Raw genomic sequence first — 18,689 nt, forward strand, 5'->3', positions numbered from 1 at the left:
CTAACTGCAGGGACTCAAAGTGACATTTTTGAAAAAAAAATTTAGGTCTTATGGACCGCAAGACCAAAGGTCATACGATCCGCAAGGATCTGGTATGACAGACTCCATTTCAAATAGCAAATTTTGTCACTTTTACACCTTCCCTCCACTCCAACTCCCAACTACCTTCATTTAAATCCAAACCTTAATACCCACTTATGAATACACCTTCACCACACCTCCTAATCCTTTTACACACATACAAAACAATCTCAAATCTTCTCAATCTCATAAGAATTCAAGTGTTGGCAGATTGTTCTTAAGTTTAAAACAGTAAGTTTTAAACTCATTTAATCTTGTTTTCTTCTTGTTTCTTGCTTTCCTCCTACTTGGAAAACCTCTAGGAGCGTTACCACAAGTTTACCAAGGTAAACCAAGTTGGCACATCACCATTTTGATGTCCAAATTGGGTGTTTTTCTTAAAACTTTCATACTTGTTCATCTTGTACCTTGTTTCTTGGATTTCTTTGCACCAAACCAGGTTACCAACAAGTTCTATTGTTAGAAGATTTGTGTTGAGGTATGAATTTAGAAACTTTGAGGTCATATACCTCCATTTTCATACAATCTAAGTCACCAAGTAACTTTCAAGTTAACAAAGTGAACAAACTACCCCAAGTCTCCAACAATAAGCATGTTTGGAAGCACTCGTCTAGTTGAACTCACTTGGTTACATGGTGAATTAGAAGAGTTGGTTTATGTTCTTCATATTATATATGACAATTCGAATCATCCTTGTGGTGATTTTTGTGCAATGGTGAACATCATGAGGTTAGTGGATTACCCTTCCTCTAATACATAACAACACATGACTATAATATACTTATTAATATACCTTTGTAATACTTCTAAAAACCAAACTATAACATCAACCGAGACCATGGTTGAATGTTAGATATTAAGGTGGAACTTATCTTAGTCTAGGACTCCTTGTTCTGGACTTCCATGAGTGTAACATCCATGAAAAACACTAACTAAAGATCATGTCCAAATGAGTATCAAAGCAAAGATAACCAAATACATTTCCCACCATCAAACTTCATAAACTCACACACCTTTGTTTCCCGTTTTAGGGTAACTCCAACCTTCAAACTCATTCAACTCGCTTTTGTGGAATATATTCACAAACCATTAGTATACTTGACCCATTTAACGCTTTAAAACACTTTGGGTTGTAACATGTATCATTACTAAATTCACAATCACACATACAATCAATCTTATGCAAACATTCAATCCTTAACATTCTACTTCTAATGCTACTTGTTTACACATACTAGAATCCTATCATGCATGCTCTCTATCATTAACTTTGCAAGCCTTCCTTAACATGTATAGCGCTATAGGAATAGCACATCGCCCATTTTGTGGTCAGTGTTAAGTATTCACTATTCAGTCAATACGGTCTTATTCACTTCGGTTATAAGATTAAGCTAGTGGACACTTTGGTTTGATTTATAGTTGGTGCATGCTAGTATGTTCATATAACCTCGTGTACAATTAACATGTGGATTCGAGACACTTTTATAATTATGATATGTAGACAAAACTTGTATGTTCACCGATCTTTCTGTATTGACGTATACTTTATATAAATGTTGCAGGAAATTTATGACGATGCACGAGAAATCAACTTAAGGTGGAAATTAGAAACGCACCCGAATTTTGTTTATGTATTTCTTTTGATGTTTAGTCATGTTGATCCCATGCAAGTTGTTGGAATTTTTTTTGAGACAATGTATCTTTGGAAGTTATGAAATGAAACGAAAATTGAAATCTTAATTTATTATCACAAATAGTATGTTATGACGTTTTGAGCAATCTCGTTCGTCCCGCCTTGATGTTTCCACCATCGATTGTGGTGTGATACTTACCACCGCCTTCCTCTTACTCTCACAACCCCACCATCATGACCACCAACTTCGCAGCCACCACATCTCGCCTCCACCACCCACGTAGTTGTCCAGATCATACTTGCCTTCACCATCTATCGTCACCACTATTGATGATTCTAGTGGCAACCGGTAAACGGTAGTGCAAAAGTGGAATGGGCCTGACGACAGTGGTAACTCTGACGAGTAGATGGTGGACGTAGCGATAAATTTCATTTCTTTTATGATTGTTTTATCACCCTAATACATTACAAATTCAAATTCCAACTTCAATTCCTTTAAAATTGTAAATCTTTTTGTTTGATCTAAATTTCAAATCCATTTCTATCAAAATCAATTTCTTTAACTATATTCCGTAAAGCAAACGCATCCAGAGATGATGGGGCCATGAAACTTGGAAACAGTCAAGAGAGATATCTATATTTCAAATCTAGTTCTATCAAATTTTAATTCCTTTAATAATAATCCGTACACCAAACTCATCTAAGAGGTGTGGGGGGCATGCAACTTGGAAGCGGACGAGAGAATGACAAAGAAGAATATTTTGAATGGAAATGTTTTTTTTTTTTTTTTTAATTTTCCATTTCACATGTAAAACTGAAAGAAAGCATGAAATCTGCTTCAAAACTATATCAATTTTATTAGTAACAGAAAAAAGTAACTTTACAACTTAATGATTATTCAACAATCTTTGCTACTTAATTTTATTATATATTTTCATATCTATATTTAAAAGTTTTGAATTGATTTTAAATATTGTTCTAGTGTCGATGATAATATATGTATACGTGAGGTGTCGAAGTGATTTCCAAGGTATACCCAATTTTGCATGATGACCATCCAAACACACCTTTATTTTCGTGTTTCATTGAATTCGAAATCAAAATTTATTCAAACACTCTTATTATTTCGACGTATTTATTTGATAACTATTAAGTCATTTAAACTAATTTCAAGAAAATTTCATTACTAGGTTTTAATTTTAATCCGAGGTTAAGAAATTTTGTGAAAAAATTACGTGTAGCCCAAATATCACCGGTTATATACGTTGATAATAACGGTGACAACTGATAAGCGACTATTCAAACACTACCGACATGAATGTTTTAATGATTTTATTTATGTGGTGATAAGGACTGTTTTATTTTTTGAATGAAATTCCTTTTCCTTTCAAAAGAAAAATAATGTGGTCCTAAACTTAATAGGTTGTTGTAATATGTCAGCATGTCAATTTTAATAGGTTGTTGTAGTATGTCAGCATGTCACTTTTAATTTGTGGAAATTACAAAAATGTCAGTTGACCAACTCATATTATCAAAATGTCACCCTCAAGCGTTCATGGAGTGACGTCTAAACCATGGGACGCGTCCATGTGTTAGATTTTGCGTCCATTAAGGGGTGGTGGCACGTGTCCGACAAACCTGTTGCGTCGATTGACACATAGTATCGACGTCTCCTAGACGGCTTGCGTCAATATTAGGAAAGTTGTGTGGCTTGCATATGTGTTGCGTTATGGCTGACGCAATAGAGATGTCAAGCCGACGCAATGGAGTGGTCTGGCCGACGTCATGGATTTGAGGCCAGGCTGACACAACAAAGTGGCAGCCCGGTGCATAAGAGTGGTCTGGCTGACGCATAAGATTGTCAGCCCGGCGCATTAGAACGTAACGGTCGACGCCTTCGAGTGGTCTGGCTGACGCGCTAGACCGTCAGGCCAATGCATTAGAACGTAAGGCCCAACGCCTTTGAGTGTTCTGGCTGACGCACTAGACCGTAAGGCCGACACATTTTAGGGGTCAGTCCGACGCCTTCGAGTGGTCTGGCTGACGAATGGAAGTCGTCTGCATACTTTTCTACAGTACAACTGTACGACCGACGCATCTAAAGGCCACGTTGACGCTCTAACTATCCATACTTACTCATTAACATTCCGTACATTCTTGATCACGTTTAAAAAGAATTGGGACCCATTAAAATTCATGCTTCAATTGTTATATTTTTTTACCCCCAATATAATTCATGCTTCAATTGTTATATTTTTTTACCTCCAATATACTTTTCAGGTCTTTGTTAAATTTCCCTCAGTTATTACGGACATGATAATTTTTCATCATCCGGCTCGAGCAAGAATAAAAAGAACTAACTGAATCCATATAAAATATATAAACATTGCTTTTTATTAAAATATAACCTAGTGTATATAATTATTCTTTAACCACTTTACTTAACAATTTAACCCAATAACTTTCATTTAACAATTTAGCCATTAGCCCAGTAAACATTCCATTGTAACCTAAGCCCAACTAACCCCACCCAATTAAATATGAAGTTAAATAAAATAACCCAACCCAACCACCCCTTTCAGTTCTTTTTCCCACTCCTCTTCTGATCGCGCAACGACCGACGCACGAAAGCAGTCAATAAGCACGACGACGGCTACATTCTCAACGGAAAAGCTTGATTCCGGCCACCCCATCACCGGGAATACAAAATTTCACGAGGTACCTTTGTTTTTTTTTTTTTTTTTGTGATTTTTAGGATAGATAAAGTTATAGAGATGTTAAAAGGATTTGAAATTTTATGTGTTTTGATTAAAAAAAAATTGTTGTTCTAGACTTTACTAGGACTTGAAAATTAAAATTGAAATTTATGGATTGATTTATATGTGATAGAAACCATGAGTAGGGAAGCTTTGGCAAGATTTCTCATGAGTAACCATTAATAAAGTAACTCTAGATGACTTTTTGCATAGATTTTAAAAAAATGAAAACTTGTAAGGCACAATTTTAAACATGCTTATAATGACATTTGACGTATTTTTTATGGTTATATAAATTTTAGTTTGATGTTCTTTTGTTTTACAAGACTTGCCCGATATTAACCGATTTTTTTATATATACACAGGGGCCTAAAATCTTTAACAATATTCCGCACCCCCATAGAAAAATTTATGGGTTCGCCACTGCACATACCGAGTGTCTCATGAAATGCCTATGTGAAGTTGGAAGGTGATGTTGTAAGCAAAAACATGGTAATTATGTATAGAATGTGATAATAATGAAATTGTTAGAAAGCTTATATGAGGAAGGTGTGTTTGAATTAATCGATGTGAAGGTTTTTGTCCGAGTTCAAAATTGGTAGAAGTATGTTAGGATGGGCTTTTTTTCCCAAATACCCGCACTCGTACCCGTACCAATTTTAGGTATTTGGTACATGTATCGGTACCCAGTTTTATTGATTTTGGTATTCGGTAGTTTCGGTATTGGTACGGGTACGGGTAAGAACGGGTACTGGTACCAAATTTTATATAGACCTTTAAAAGTTTTTTTGTATTATGTCTTATTTCGTATTATGGTATTTATAGTACTCGTATTAATTTTACCTATATGACACCCATATTGTATTGGTACTCGTACCAATTTTAACTATTTGGCACTCGTACTATATTGATACTCATGTCAATTTTACCTATTTAGTACTTGTACAAGTGCTCAAAAACTAAATAAAAACAAAATGGTATCAAAGCGGGTACTGTACCGAAATACCCATACCAGTACCCGTACTCGTGACCGTACCGTACCGTACCTATATATTTGGTACGGTATTTTCGGTACCGGTATGAGTATAAGTACAGGTACTGTACCAATCCCATCCTTGGAAGTATGCATTAGTGTCTTGTACTACATGCTTGAATAGTGGTGCATACTATGTGTCAGACTAGTTATTTACTGGTAATTTAGAAATGAATGGGTAATAAATGAATAGCTTGTGGACTCACTAATAAAGAATGATGTTGAGGTTACGCTAAATTATTAGCGTTGAATGCGGTTGAGTAATTTTGATACACTTGTAGAGTAATTTTGATAATTACCATACAAGATCCAAATTACTCTACAAGATTCTTGTAGAGTAATTTTCTTGTAGAGTAATTTGGATAGTTACCCTACAAGATCAAAATTACTCTTCCAGATCAAAATTATTTGTAGAGTAATTTTGATAAGTACTAATAATTACGAAAATATCACCACGTTTTTTCAGCAAAACCTTCGGTTCATACGTTCTGTACATTAAAGTTATTTGTATTTGATCTTTTTTCTACAAACATAAATATATTATCATCATCTAGTCTCCAATAATTAGTATCTTAATTGTCTTCACGTATTCAAATCTAATCTTTCAAAACCCACCAAATATTTACTTGTACCAAGACATTTTCACCTAATACCTGGAAAAAGTCAGATTTTATGGGTGGTCCTTAAAACTAAAAGATTATTCATGATGCACAAGTATATCTCTATATTGTAGCAGTAAAATCATTGATCTTCACATTGTAAACCCGTCTTGATATTGTGCAGGGTGCTCGAAATAAGCGTATTAACGGAATCCACGGATTCCATACTGAGTTTAGATATGGGTGAGTCGCTTGTAAGGATCTGAAATCCAACGGTTAACAACGACCCGTATTCCCAACTTTGATCATCTGCCTTTGATGTGATCACCAAAGGCCTTGTTTCAATCCCATCAGGTAGAATTGAAAAACCCAAGGGTAATATGGCGATGTTGCTAGAGTCACAGCCAGCCATTATGGACTGCATGGCGGTCACAGCCACCGGTGCACACACCACCATGGACTCGTATGCGTTTGTGCAGCTATCTTGGATCATCCACATGTTCTCCTTCCACTTCATTGTCTGCATGCAATATGTTACAATTGGTTGGTTAGTTAATATAATCCAGTTAGTTTTGAGTTTGACTTCTATAAGTCAAAGGTTGTATATAAGAAGATATGGGTTATCGCGGTGGGATATCCGTAATTTTAATATCATGCAAAATTTATATATATAGCAATTAACAACCTTTTGCAACTTGCAAAACACTAACAGCTGTAGCAAGTAGGAACTGACTAAGACTTGAAACACCAACATTTAACACTAACAATTAACAATTAAGACTTAAAACAATAATAGCAGCAATAAGAAGATAGACGAATGGTAGAACTAAGAAGAAAGGTACTAATATCGGGAGAATCGGTGATATATCGGTCAATATCGCCAATCATATCGGTATCAATATTCTGACTTGACCAATATTTGACACCGATATTTAAAATGGGGACCGATAACCGATATTAACTGCAAAGATTTAAAAAATAATCTAGTAATTTTTTTCATGAAATGATTTTAAGAGGTTTATTAGCGCACGTAATTGACCCGTTTCCTATTTAACCAACTTTTTATACCAATTATTTAACCCATATGAGATAAAGCATAACTTTACAAGTAAATGATTGAAACTGTCACCTTTACTAAAAAAAATAATCAAATCTTACATGGATGGAGACGGTATTTCCTTGATCTTGTCCTTTTGCCAGGTTGGCAATAGATTGAACCGGACCACCATTTGACATAATATCCCACTTGAAAATTCAAACAAGAATACAAACATTTCAAACTTCAAAGCTTTAGGTAGACTTTGTTTAACGTTATTCGTATTCAAAGACTGAAAAGGGGTGTATGTATATTGTCTACCTCATTTCTTCGAGTTTCATCTCTTAGGAAGTCAAAAAGAAGAGTGTGAGAAACTGGCAACCATATAGACGAAACTGCACATAGTATCACACCTAAAGGTTCACCGGCATCATTTAGGTTCTTTCTGGAAGCCACCCGTATGTCATATCCCGTCTTACTTGGTATCTTTTTCCATGTGTGATAGCTTGAGGCTCCTAGTGCTCTACTAAAACTCGACGTCATTCTCTGTGCCAGTTTTAGAATACTTTTCCTCCCCGCCAGTGTACCGATACCTGATTCAATACAAAAACAACATATGTAAGTAATTATTAGTAGAGTGAAAAAACGTCGGAATTTTAAAGGTTATTACTTAATACCAATATAATATAACCTATGTAGCATGGGGACTCCATTTATGTGGCCGTACCCGTTTCGGGTACTTGTCGGGGACGGAAACACCATAGGTACTCGTCGGGGACGTTTCCTAACCGTTTCCAATGTCGGGGACGTATCTGGTAGAAGTATCCAGCCCGTTTCCATTTATTTTTAGGGTTTTTACCCTTTCAAATTCCACAACCGGCCATTAAATAAATAGACCTATCATATTCGGCTTCTCTAATCTCTAAACTCTCAAGTCTCATCATCTCTAATTCTCTACCGATTGCCGATCTCTCACTAGATGAACCGGAATTTGAAAATGATTTGATTATTGATAATTAATTACCTATTTACCTTTGGAAGATGTAGTATTTTTGGAATTTGTTCAATGTGTTTTTATTTTTTTATATTTTTTATTGCCGTACCCGTATCTTGGAATTTTGAGTTTTGCCGTTCCTCATTCCCGTATCGTCCCCGTACCCCGATCCCGTACCCGTTCCAGTGCTACTTAGAATATAACCAACACAATTTCTCATTTTGCATGAAGAAGTTATTTAATCCAAATTTTGACATATTAAAGTCCTTGAACTTGTTAATTTATATTAAAGTCCAAAATTTCGACATCTTAAAGTCCTTGAGCTTGTTAATTTTCTCAAGCTCGAGCTCAACGCGTTTATTATCTATTAATTAAAATATTTAATAAAAATAATATAAAAATAGACCCGTTTAAGCTCACGAGCTCGAAAAGTGAAGCTCGGGCTCGTTTACTAACAAGCTTATTTTTAGGTTCGGGCTCCGCTCGTAAACAAGTTTAAATAAGCTCGGCTTGTCTACTAGACAACTTTAAATAAGGGGTAAATGTTATTAAATATTAATAAAAACTAATATTACACTAACGCTCGATAAGGCTCGACGAGCCTGACAAGCTTCACATGCTAGGCTCAGGCTCGGCTCGTTGCGAGCTTTTTCTCGAGTCGATCTCAAGCAGCTCCTGAGCTGCCCGGCCCGTTTGCACCCCTATCCATGACACCTGAGTATCCCAATATGGGACTTTAATATCCAAATTTGGTTGAGGACTTTTTCATGCAAAATGAGAAGGTATGTTGACTTGTTTATGGTATCAACTCAAATTCAAATACCACAAGAATCCTTAGTGGGAACATTTGTTGCAAGGAAGAACACAAGACGTTCGCATTGTTGCTGCAATGTGGCCATCCAATGCCTTGCTCCAAAAGCGAGGCCGCTATTGATGATTGCACGAAACATAGAATGAGATACGCTTTTTTGGCATTCCCAATGCTCTATCCATGTCACCTAGCACACCACATTGGATATATATTCAGGAAAAAAGGGCATATGTTATTAATTTTTGAGTAAAATGTCATTTTCATCCGTGAGGTTTGACCAGTGCGACTTTCGTCCAAAGGTTTGTTTTTTAGCATCCGGATCCAAAATGTTTGAAATCTTGCCATTTTCATCCGGCTCGTTAACTCCATCCATTTTTCTCCGTTAAGTCTGGGGTATTTCTGTCTTTTTTGTTAATTTAAAGGGCAATGCGGTCTTTTTCAGGGGTACTAGGTCTTTTTACATAAAGTGAAAAAGACCGAATTCCCCTTTAAGTTAGCAAAAAAGACGAAAATATCCCTGACAACAGAGAAAACTGGATGGAGTTAACAAGCCAGATGAAAATGGCAAGATTTCAAACTTTTGGATCCGGATGCTAAAAACAAACCTTTGGATGAAAATCGAAAAAATTACCAAACCTGAGGGACGAAAAATGGCATTTTACTCTTAATTTTTCTTGCACAATTATTATTAGGTGTAGTATGATGCTTTACCTTACAGTGACCATTTGATTTGTCCTCGATGATGCAACCAGATGGACGTTTTCTGCATCTCGCTAAGGAGGCATCAATGTTCTTTTCTACATTGTCAATAGAAACGTCAACAATTGCCCACTTTTCAGCAGTCAATTGCTTGGAATATCTCACGAAATAAACTTCTCTTGTGGCCACCAACGGAGTTAGCATTTGCAGCTCAGCAAACATCTGCAACCAATGTGAAATATCAACCAACTTTAGGAACTAGATTGTTTGACTTAAGTGTGTTACTCACCAGTTGAACCGCACCCTTTCTGTTAGGACCTTCGCCGTTACAAATAACATCAAGGGTAGCTGCTTTTGAGATCATGCATGGAAACATTTCCTCAAATTCTTTCTGCAATAACAAATATACGTAAGAAAATGCCCAAAAACAAAAACGAAAATGCCCCTGCCTTAACAGAGAAAAATGGATGGAGTTAACAAGCCGGATAAAAATGGCAACCTTTTGGATCCAAATGCGAAAAAACAAACTTTTGGACGAAAATCGCAAAAGTGGCCAAACCTCAGGGACGAAATGGCATTTTACTTCAAGTAAAATGAGTCTAACTAGTCAAACGGATTGGAAGTCGATCACCCAAAGTCTATTTTAATTGTTTTATTGAAGATGTAGACTAGTACTTCAAATAGTTATTTGGTAATCATAATTAAATCATTCAGTATTAATAAAAACACTCCAAAAAAAGGAACAAAAAGTGTTAACACATCACTTCAACCCGGTGCCCGTTTTGACCCGTTACCGAAAATGTTCATAATGCCACCTCTAGATTTGACCCTGTTCTGTAGTTGGAAATTATGAATGCAATTAACCCATTTTAGGTAAGCATACCACATCCATGAAACTTCGAACTAGCTGGGGGAGATCCACAAAAACAACACCACTATCTCTAGATGCCTCAATGAATCTCAACCGTTGAACATTGCTTGAATCCACAGTGGAGAACTTGGTCAAGTATTCATCGTAATTAAGTATTTCTCGACCCGTCTCCAAGCTCTTGACCCATAGTGGTTCACCAGCACTAGCCATTTGTACAAGCTCTTCCACAGCCAGATCGACAACCTCCATTACTCTAGATTTTTCAAGCCCGAATAACCCACTACACAAATCTAATGAGCTTTTGTTTTCATGGTCATTTCCTACCGAACACGAGTTCGTTGGTGATGCTCCCTGTGGATATTTCCCAACTGATGTCCTTAGCTTCTCAATCTACATAAAACTCCAGTTTATTTATTAACGTTAGGTGCATAATTTCATTAAAAAAAGGAAAAAAAACGCAGGTGAGGAACTGAAAACTAGGGCTGCAAAAGAACCAAACGTTCAGTGAACGGTTCGTGAACCGTTCGACGGAAAGTTCGTTTGTGTTCGTTCTTTTAATAAATAAACGAACACGAACAAGAAATCCGTTCGTTTAGTTAAACGAACGAACACGAACAGAGGTCACGTTCGTTCATTTATGTCATGAACGTTCGGTAACGTGTTCGTTTTTGATTGATAGTTCATTAGTGTTTTTAGTTTTTATATTTTATTTTATATAAATGCTTCAAAATTCTGATAATAAAATATTTAATAAGTATCAGTGTATTATATATTCTATTAATGAATGCTTGTTTGTTTTCATTTGTGTTTATGAGCATAGTTTGTGTTCATGAACTTTCGTCACCTAAAATTAACAAACGAACATGAACATGTTCATTTACTTAACAAACGAACACGGACATAAAGTTTCGTTCGATAAGTGTCCACAAACAGTTCGTGAACACATATATTTCCTCAACAAACGAACACGAACAAGATCTGTTCATGTTTGCTCGGTTTGTGTGCAGCCCTACTGATAACTGTACAACCTCAGCTCTAAGTTTGGCATTTTCAACGCGAAGCTGTTGTTCATCAACGTAAGTGGTGACATCCTTGCTAGAACTACCGAAACCACAGTTGGTACAGGTACCCTTCTTGATTGTCTCCCTTAATAACTTATTTTCTTCACCTAGTTTATCCAGTTCCGATTTTAGTAACGAATTTTCATGGCGTTCCTGTATAGTCTGCAACAGCAAACACAGTTTCTCTTATCACTTTTTAACATAACAATAACCAAAAATCTTATTTGGCATGACAGTAAATATGAACACCTTGATTTGAGTACGGCGATTTTGAAACCAGAACTTCACTTGTCTAGGATGAAGACCTAACCGCTTGCTTAACTGTTGTCGTTGCTTTTCGTCTGGGTGAGGTGACTCCTTAAAGAGCCTGTAAAATGAATGTCAGCCATTAATCAATAACAGAACCATGCATGATGTCATGCTGACCTACAAGACCGTATATCATCCAAACTGATATATCCAATATGCAAGCCAGTGGCGGAACCAGAAGAAATATTCAGGGGTATCCCAATTTTTTTACCGTGTGTTTATATAATTTATAGAATGGAGAATTTTTTTTACCTGTATTACGGGGCAGGGCCAATCTTGAAAATCAAGTGCCCTGGTCGAGCCATAAAAAGACACTTAGGCCTTAAAGAATTAAATTTTATAAACTAGTTTTTTTAATGTTATTAGTATTTAGGTTAATGAATCCCTATTGAGCATTTCACATTTGAGCTATGTTTCATGAATCAATATTGACAATAAGTTTTTAGGTTTTAGACCGGGCTAGATTTATTTTTAATTTTTACGTAAGGGGCCGATCGATTACGCAGAGAATGAAGACTGTGCGTTGGAGCAAGAAGATTGTAAACCGAATTTCGCTACAAGGCACACTAATTGTTGAATATAATGAAACTGCTTCTCAATATTTATACACAACACAAATCCCTTAATAGTCCATCCTCACCCCACCTAACAGGTTATATTAAATTGTTTCTTTAAAGAAAGAATTAAAATGTATTTTTTTGGAATTGAAAGGTAAATTAATTAACTTTTGACTTTTAGACTTATCTTCCCAAGATGTACTCCTCAAGAAACCTTTCTTCCTTGTATCAAAACCTGCAACTTTTTTTTATTTCACTTCAACGCTAACAAAGAAACTTTACCAACTTCATCTTTTTTCTTTGTTTTCCTTCCATGGTTATTTGGGCCAATATAATCAGTATTTTTTGGTCTTAATTTCAGTTTGTAAATTTTTTTTTTTTGAGGGGTGTCCTAGTTGTTGTTGAGGGGTGTTCTTAGTATAAAACTCGAAAAAAAAAAAAAATTACACTACCGGATAAAAGTTGAGCCGTAGCCCGGGCTACGCCTTGGACTACACTAGGTCCGCCCCTGATGCAAGCATGTCAAAAAGAATGATTTAAACTAACAAATGGTTCATTAAGAATCATGTTGTATAACAAAATTTTTAATGCTTCCAAACAAGATAGTCATATCAGTATATCACAAACTCAAAGGACCAAAACTGTCATAGTACACAAGAACTTTGAATATTCTATATTGACTATACATACATGTGACAATATTGTGCTTTAAAATATGCGGCCACACATGCTGTGGTTAGTAGTTGCCTCTTTATTATTAAATTACACGAGAAAAGAAAGGGCATTATAACATGATGACTTTATTTATTTATATTAAATTAACAGTAGCTTTCCCTTTTCTTGTTGTTTCTTAAAAGATGAATTAGTGATCCTATTCAATGTATCCTCTTACCCAACCACCTCCATATTCTTGAAAGATTCTTTTATACACAATTTTGATTATGACTATCCACCCCTCAGAATTTTAACATATTCTTGATTAACATAGTTACAAACCACCAACCTCATTTCTGGTAAATCCACATGAACCACTGAACCATTGAAACTAGGTTTCCAGTCATATAAGTAATATAAGTTGCAGTGTTGTAAAAATCTGTCTAGGCGGTCGAGTACTCAGTACTCGGTAGGGTGCCGAGACGATTTTCTTTAACTCGGTCAACATTACTCGAAATAGGTACAACTCGGTCAAGTCAGATTTATCGCTGTCTTTCACCCATTCTAAACTTAAAACCAGTGACAATTCATTCCTAATGTTATTGTTTTTTCGATGTTTTTCACCGATTCTAAACTTATAACCAGTGATAATTCATTCCTAATGTTAGCAATCGTTTTAATCTACAAGCATGCATCAAATTGCAGTACGGCTAATCTCAGCTAATCCGTAATCAATCCCTAAATAGTTTATGCAAAGTTGTTACGATGAAATTTAGGGCAAAATAACAACAACAATAATTTACAATAATAAAAGAAAGAACGAGAATGAGAATGAGAATGACGTACGCTTCCATCTCACGAATTTGATCAGCGGTGTGGCGGTGGTACTTTTTTCGCTTCTTACTTTTGTTATTCTTATTGCTAGCGTCATCTCCGTCATCGACGTCAGGATCAGCATCGAAATCGTCATCATCCGATCGTGATCTCACCGGTCCGGAAGTCTCGCTGCTGATCTCCGTCACCGTCGTATTAGCAGCCTCCTCTTTTCGATCATCCACCGCATCCTCTCCGTCACGAAACAATCCCTACATATCATCGTCACATACAAATTTATAAAAACTAAACCTAATTAACAGAAGAAGAAGACTTACGAGAGTGAGCGAGAGAGAAGTGGACGGAAAAAGGTCTTTGGTAGAAGTCAGTGGATTGTTAATGAAATTATTATTGTTATCGTTGGAAGACGACATGACCGTAGTAGCAGAGTTTGTTACGGATTAGCCATGGCTGTGTATGCTGGTGCTGGTTCTACTAAATTGTGTTCGCTTTTGGTCTGCGTGCGGGACTGTGACCATGTGATGCTGAGAGAGAGAGAGAGAGAGAGAGAGAGAGAAAGAAGGAATGGAAAGATGTGTGTGTGGGGTGGGGAAGGGTGTAGTGGTGGAGAGAGGGAGTGGGGGCGGGTAGGGGTTGACCGTTAGATAGTGTTGGACCGGCTCTAGTTTTTCTTTTAACCAGGGTTAAGCTTCGAACTACATTACATGTCATTACACATGAATTGAGTGTTTGGAGTCGAGGCCATTATGATTTGAACTTTTGAAAGGATTTTTATATGGAAAGTCGGACATAAGTGTTTGGTTGACATTAGAATGTGTAATCGGTATTATGGGTATAAAGAGGTTCGATGATGCCTTCAATGTTGTTTTCTCTTCTACGGGGTTATTGGAGAGTGAAAAGAGACAATGAGAAATAATGTTGATGTGGTGGAAAATATATCTTATGGATGGTTTTAGGGAAAAAAAAATAAGAATATGAAAGAAAACGATAACGGTGAATGAGAATGGATATTTCTATTGTAATTTTTTTAGATTACGGCTTTAATTTTTGGGTTATTAGTTTCTTTGAAGAATATATTCTTTTGTATATGATACAACTGAAAACTATTTAGGTCGTTTATTGACCTCACGTGCAGTGACGGATTTTGAAATGCCCAGTCGTTGGTCCATCATTCTTCAACTGAGTTTGGAAGTGGTTGTTGTGGCATGATTGGTTCAGGGTTCTTAAGTTTTAGGTTAATTGGTATTGATGAGTAGGGTGACATATTAAGGTTGATTCAATCGGTTATTGGCCTGAATATTTCACAATTGGCCAGACGTTGGTCTAATTCTTCCCATGACAGTGCATGGGTGTTGGGTATGAATTTTCGCCTTCGGTTGGTTTTCCGATTGTTTCTCAAGTTGGTTTTGTTTTTGTTGATGTTGGTTTCTTCTTCTTCCTTTTTTCCCTTTTTACCTTCCAGTCCAATCTCCTTTTTAGGGAGTGCTTTTTCTAATGGTTGATCTTCGAATATCATCGGTTCATCTTTGTCTGCTTCATTCTGGCTTGTGTACCGGCTTGATCTTCAGTAGTATCCATATCTGAATTGTTAACAGATATGTTTCAGAAAGCTTCAGACAACTCTCTATAGCTCATACTATTAGCCAAAAAATTAATAAAAACAACCAACTCCGAAAATCATATATATATAATATTTAGTTAGTAGCACAATGATCACATGCAAAAGTTATTTCACTTATTTTCTGACTACTAATTTTAAGTATTTTCTCAATACTTAATTAGCTTAAACCAATGGCTCGGATATCACCTTCTGTCACAACCCCCGAGCCCATCCTGGGTGGGATCCGTGAGCAGCTACAAGTGGTACCGGTGTTTATTAAAATTATCACAACGAAAAATAATCAGAGTTTTCAAAACACCGTAGTATTCATTTCATAAACTGTGGGATGAAACCCGTATTTACATAAAGGATTTTCACAAGGATAAACCCTTAATTACAAAACACGTTTTATTCAGGTTAGATAGCCACTTATTTAAGCTTTGAGTGCCTCATAGCACTATTCCTTCTCTTCACAGTAAATCAACTGAAACACGTTTTAAAAATATTTGATCAGCGAAAAATATTGTTGAGTTCATTCTATTTGTATAAAAAGACACAATATTGTAATTACAACATTAACAGTTTTTATATTTGTTTATATTTTTCAATTACCTATAGTACTTGTCACTCGCCCATTTCGGTGACGGTGGTCATATTACTATTGGCTAACCCTTTGTTCAATAGTAAAGCTTATCAAGTAATGTATATAAAAACCCACATACCAGCTGTAATTTCAGAATACAAAGACTTAATCACTGTAAAAACAACTAGAAAACATTTAGGATTTTAAAAGCATTTGATAAAAGAGAATGACTCACTTTGTAGATTTAGGGTTTTCAGTAATAGCGTTCTAGTCTAAGTCCTGAGGTCCCAATTAAACACACAATTCAACACGTATTAGTGTATTAACCCAATTTAAACTTTAACGATAATCACGAGATCAAAACCTCAACGTAGATGACAAAGTATAGCCTTATTCAGACAACACTTTAACATCCGTTGATTTGGTTTCAGAAGATCGGACAAGGTATCGTACCAGTGATTAGGGTTAGCACGTTGATTATGGAGCAGAGTTTAGGGGTTTAGGGGCTTCGGGTGTTAGAACAGTGTTTTAAGAGAGGAAGAGTACCGATTTTTTAATCGAAGAGGTGCACTGAGACTCGTCCTGCAGATGCCCTTATATAGCCTATTTAGGTTCCCCAACGCGTCGCGGGAGGATTAGGGATCTCCCCCGCGTGGCGCGATAGCAGCCTATTAGGGCTAGGTCAGCCTTGTCAACTGCACAACCTTGCCAATTTTTTGCGAAACAGTGCCACGTGGCTTGGTACTCCCATGCGCGCCGCGGGATATGCAGGGGTATCCCCCGCGTGCCGCCTGGGATGCCAGGATGTGGATTCTTCGTTTTTCATGTCGGGTTTTGTCATGCGTGTCCGGGGTTTCGATCAGGGTTCTTTCTAGGGTATCTTGGGAGTTGTTAGAGCACTGGATAAAGCCACTACTAAAGTCATTTCTAAAGCCACCTAACCCTGTTGTGGTCCAGGTAAGCAGTGGCTTGAGCAAGTTTTTTATTTTATTTAAAAAATGAAAATTAACAATATAAATTAAAAAGGTAAATTTTATAATAATACATAGAACATTAAAGAAAAAACATAACACATTTTAAAACAAATAAAAAAACACACACAAAAAAACAAATCTAGCCCATAGTGCTTTGATTTTTTTCTAGTTGCTTTGCAATACGCTCCTACTCTTTTTCAAGTATCACTCAACGACTTGGTGATAGGTTGCTGAAATCCTTGGTAAGAAAGTCAAAATTCCTCATCCTTTGTTTCACAGTTTTTACTTGCGTTGTCACTGCAATACTACTTGATATTTTCTAGAATCTCAGCGCATAATTCTGTATCAGCTTCTAAAGTTGTTTTTTTTCCACGATGCTTTCCTGCTGGTTGACGTGGTGCCTCTTCTGCCGCTTCATACTCGTCAGCGTTTATGTCAATCCTTACATGAGCATCCGAACACTAGAGGAGACGAATGCCAGGCGAATTAGTTTTCGTACACTTTGAGACTGAGTCGCCCATTTCATCTATGTTAATTAACTCTGTCCATTTTGAACAATTCCTGATAATTTTACACAAATAGTCCTCGTAAAACTTTTTCGTAACCTTGAACTTATGAAACACCTCCTCCTTACATTCTTCGCAAGTGAATCGGTAAACTTGAAGATCGTCACTCCCACTTGGTCGCATTCGATTACTGTTTCTGTATGCAGATTTGTAAATAGCCCGATGTATTTGCGAATTTCACCCACCGTCCCGATATTATATCTTGATTACATGCATCACTTCCCACTTGCTTGTAGAACAACTCTCGTATTTTACTCCAAAATGTTCTCGCTCTTTGGTAGTCCGCTACATAACAAAAAAGTTAACAAATGTTTAAAAAATATAAAAAAGTGTACGAAAAAAAAATATTGGAATACTATACCTGCTTTTCGATCCTTCGATATTTCAATCCAAGCACAACACAATGCAATTTTCTCGTCTTTCGTCCAAGGAGTAGTTATGCGTTTTGGTCCGGACGTTTCTCCCGTCTTTTTCGAGGTTCTATCTCTTCCGGTTTTCTTGGAACCCTTTTGAGTTATTCTATTTTTTGACCTTAAACCGGTTCATGTTGCGTATTCGGAATAACAAAGTTGGGAGAAAATAGTGGCATTTGACTCATGTTACGCTCTAACTCCGTGTCGTACCCGTCGGATTAATCGAAGTCAACCTCGGCCCAGTAACAATTCGTGCGCCACAAATCGGGATTCATTGTTTTTTTTAAATGATGTAGAAGATGAGTATTTTTCTAAAGGTATGTGTGTAGAGAAAGAGAGAAAGTGGGTATTTTTTTTAAAAGGTTTAAAGGGTTTAAGTAGGTTTAAAAAATAAAAATTGAGTTTTTTTCTTAAATCCCCAACGGATAGTTTGGTCTTCCCCATGCCCAACGGTCACCTCCATACCTGCTACCATACTCACTTTTCTCATCACGCGCTACCGCTCGCAACACCCCGTTGCGGTGCTCGTGAGCCACATAGGCTCCGACATGGCTCATGCCACCCCTAACAAGAACCACAACATGTAGTCTAACATATCATATATCATAAAATAACAAATTAAAAA

General features: G+C 36.6%; 1 protein-coding gene across 1 annotated transcript; it reads right to left on the reverse strand.

The window, feature by feature from the left end:
• Positions 1-6,054: 6,054 nt before the first annotated feature.
• Positions 6,055-14,529, reverse strand: LOC110880101 (homeobox-leucine zipper protein GLABRA 2). Its single transcript, XM_022128662.2, has 11 exons — positions 14,246-14,529; positions 13,941-14,179; positions 11,824-11,941; positions 11,542-11,736; positions 10,526-10,903; positions 9,932-10,033; positions 9,655-9,864; positions 8,956-9,130; positions 7,460-7,731; positions 7,261-7,347; positions 6,055-6,622 (listed from the first exon to the last, which is right to left on the reverse strand). The coding sequence occupies exons 1-11, from the start codon at positions 14,339-14,341 to the stop codon at positions 6,245-6,247; spliced, it is 2,250 nt and encodes a 749-aa protein (XP_021984354.1). The 5' UTR covers positions 14,342-14,529; the 3' UTR covers positions 6,055-6,244.
• Positions 14,530-18,689: the final 4,160 nt, after the last annotated feature.

Source organism: Helianthus annuus, chromosome 9 (assembly GCF_002127325.2).
Source record: "Helianthus annuus cultivar XRQ/B chromosome 9, HanXRQr2.0-SUNRISE, whole genome shotgun sequence".
Taxonomy (NCBI): Eukaryota; Viridiplantae; Streptophyta; class Magnoliopsida; order Asterales; family Asteraceae; genus Helianthus; species Helianthus annuus.

What these genes read in the sequence shown, in the direction of transcription:
- LOC110880101 (XM_022128662.2), bottom strand. Translation starts at nt 14,341, where the DNA reads ATGTCGTCTTCCAACGATAACAATAATAATTTCATTAACAATCCACTG. An exon ending in CTTCTCTCTCGCTCACTCTC is followed by an intron (nt 14,180 to 14,245) that starts GTAAGTCTTCTT and finishes GATGATATGTAG; the next exon opens with GGATTGTTTCGTGACGGAGA. An exon ending in ATCGCCGTACTCAAATCAAG is followed by an intron (nt 11,737 to 11,823) that starts GTGTTCATATTT and finishes TTGCTGTTGCAG; the next exon opens with ACTATACAGGAACGCCATGA.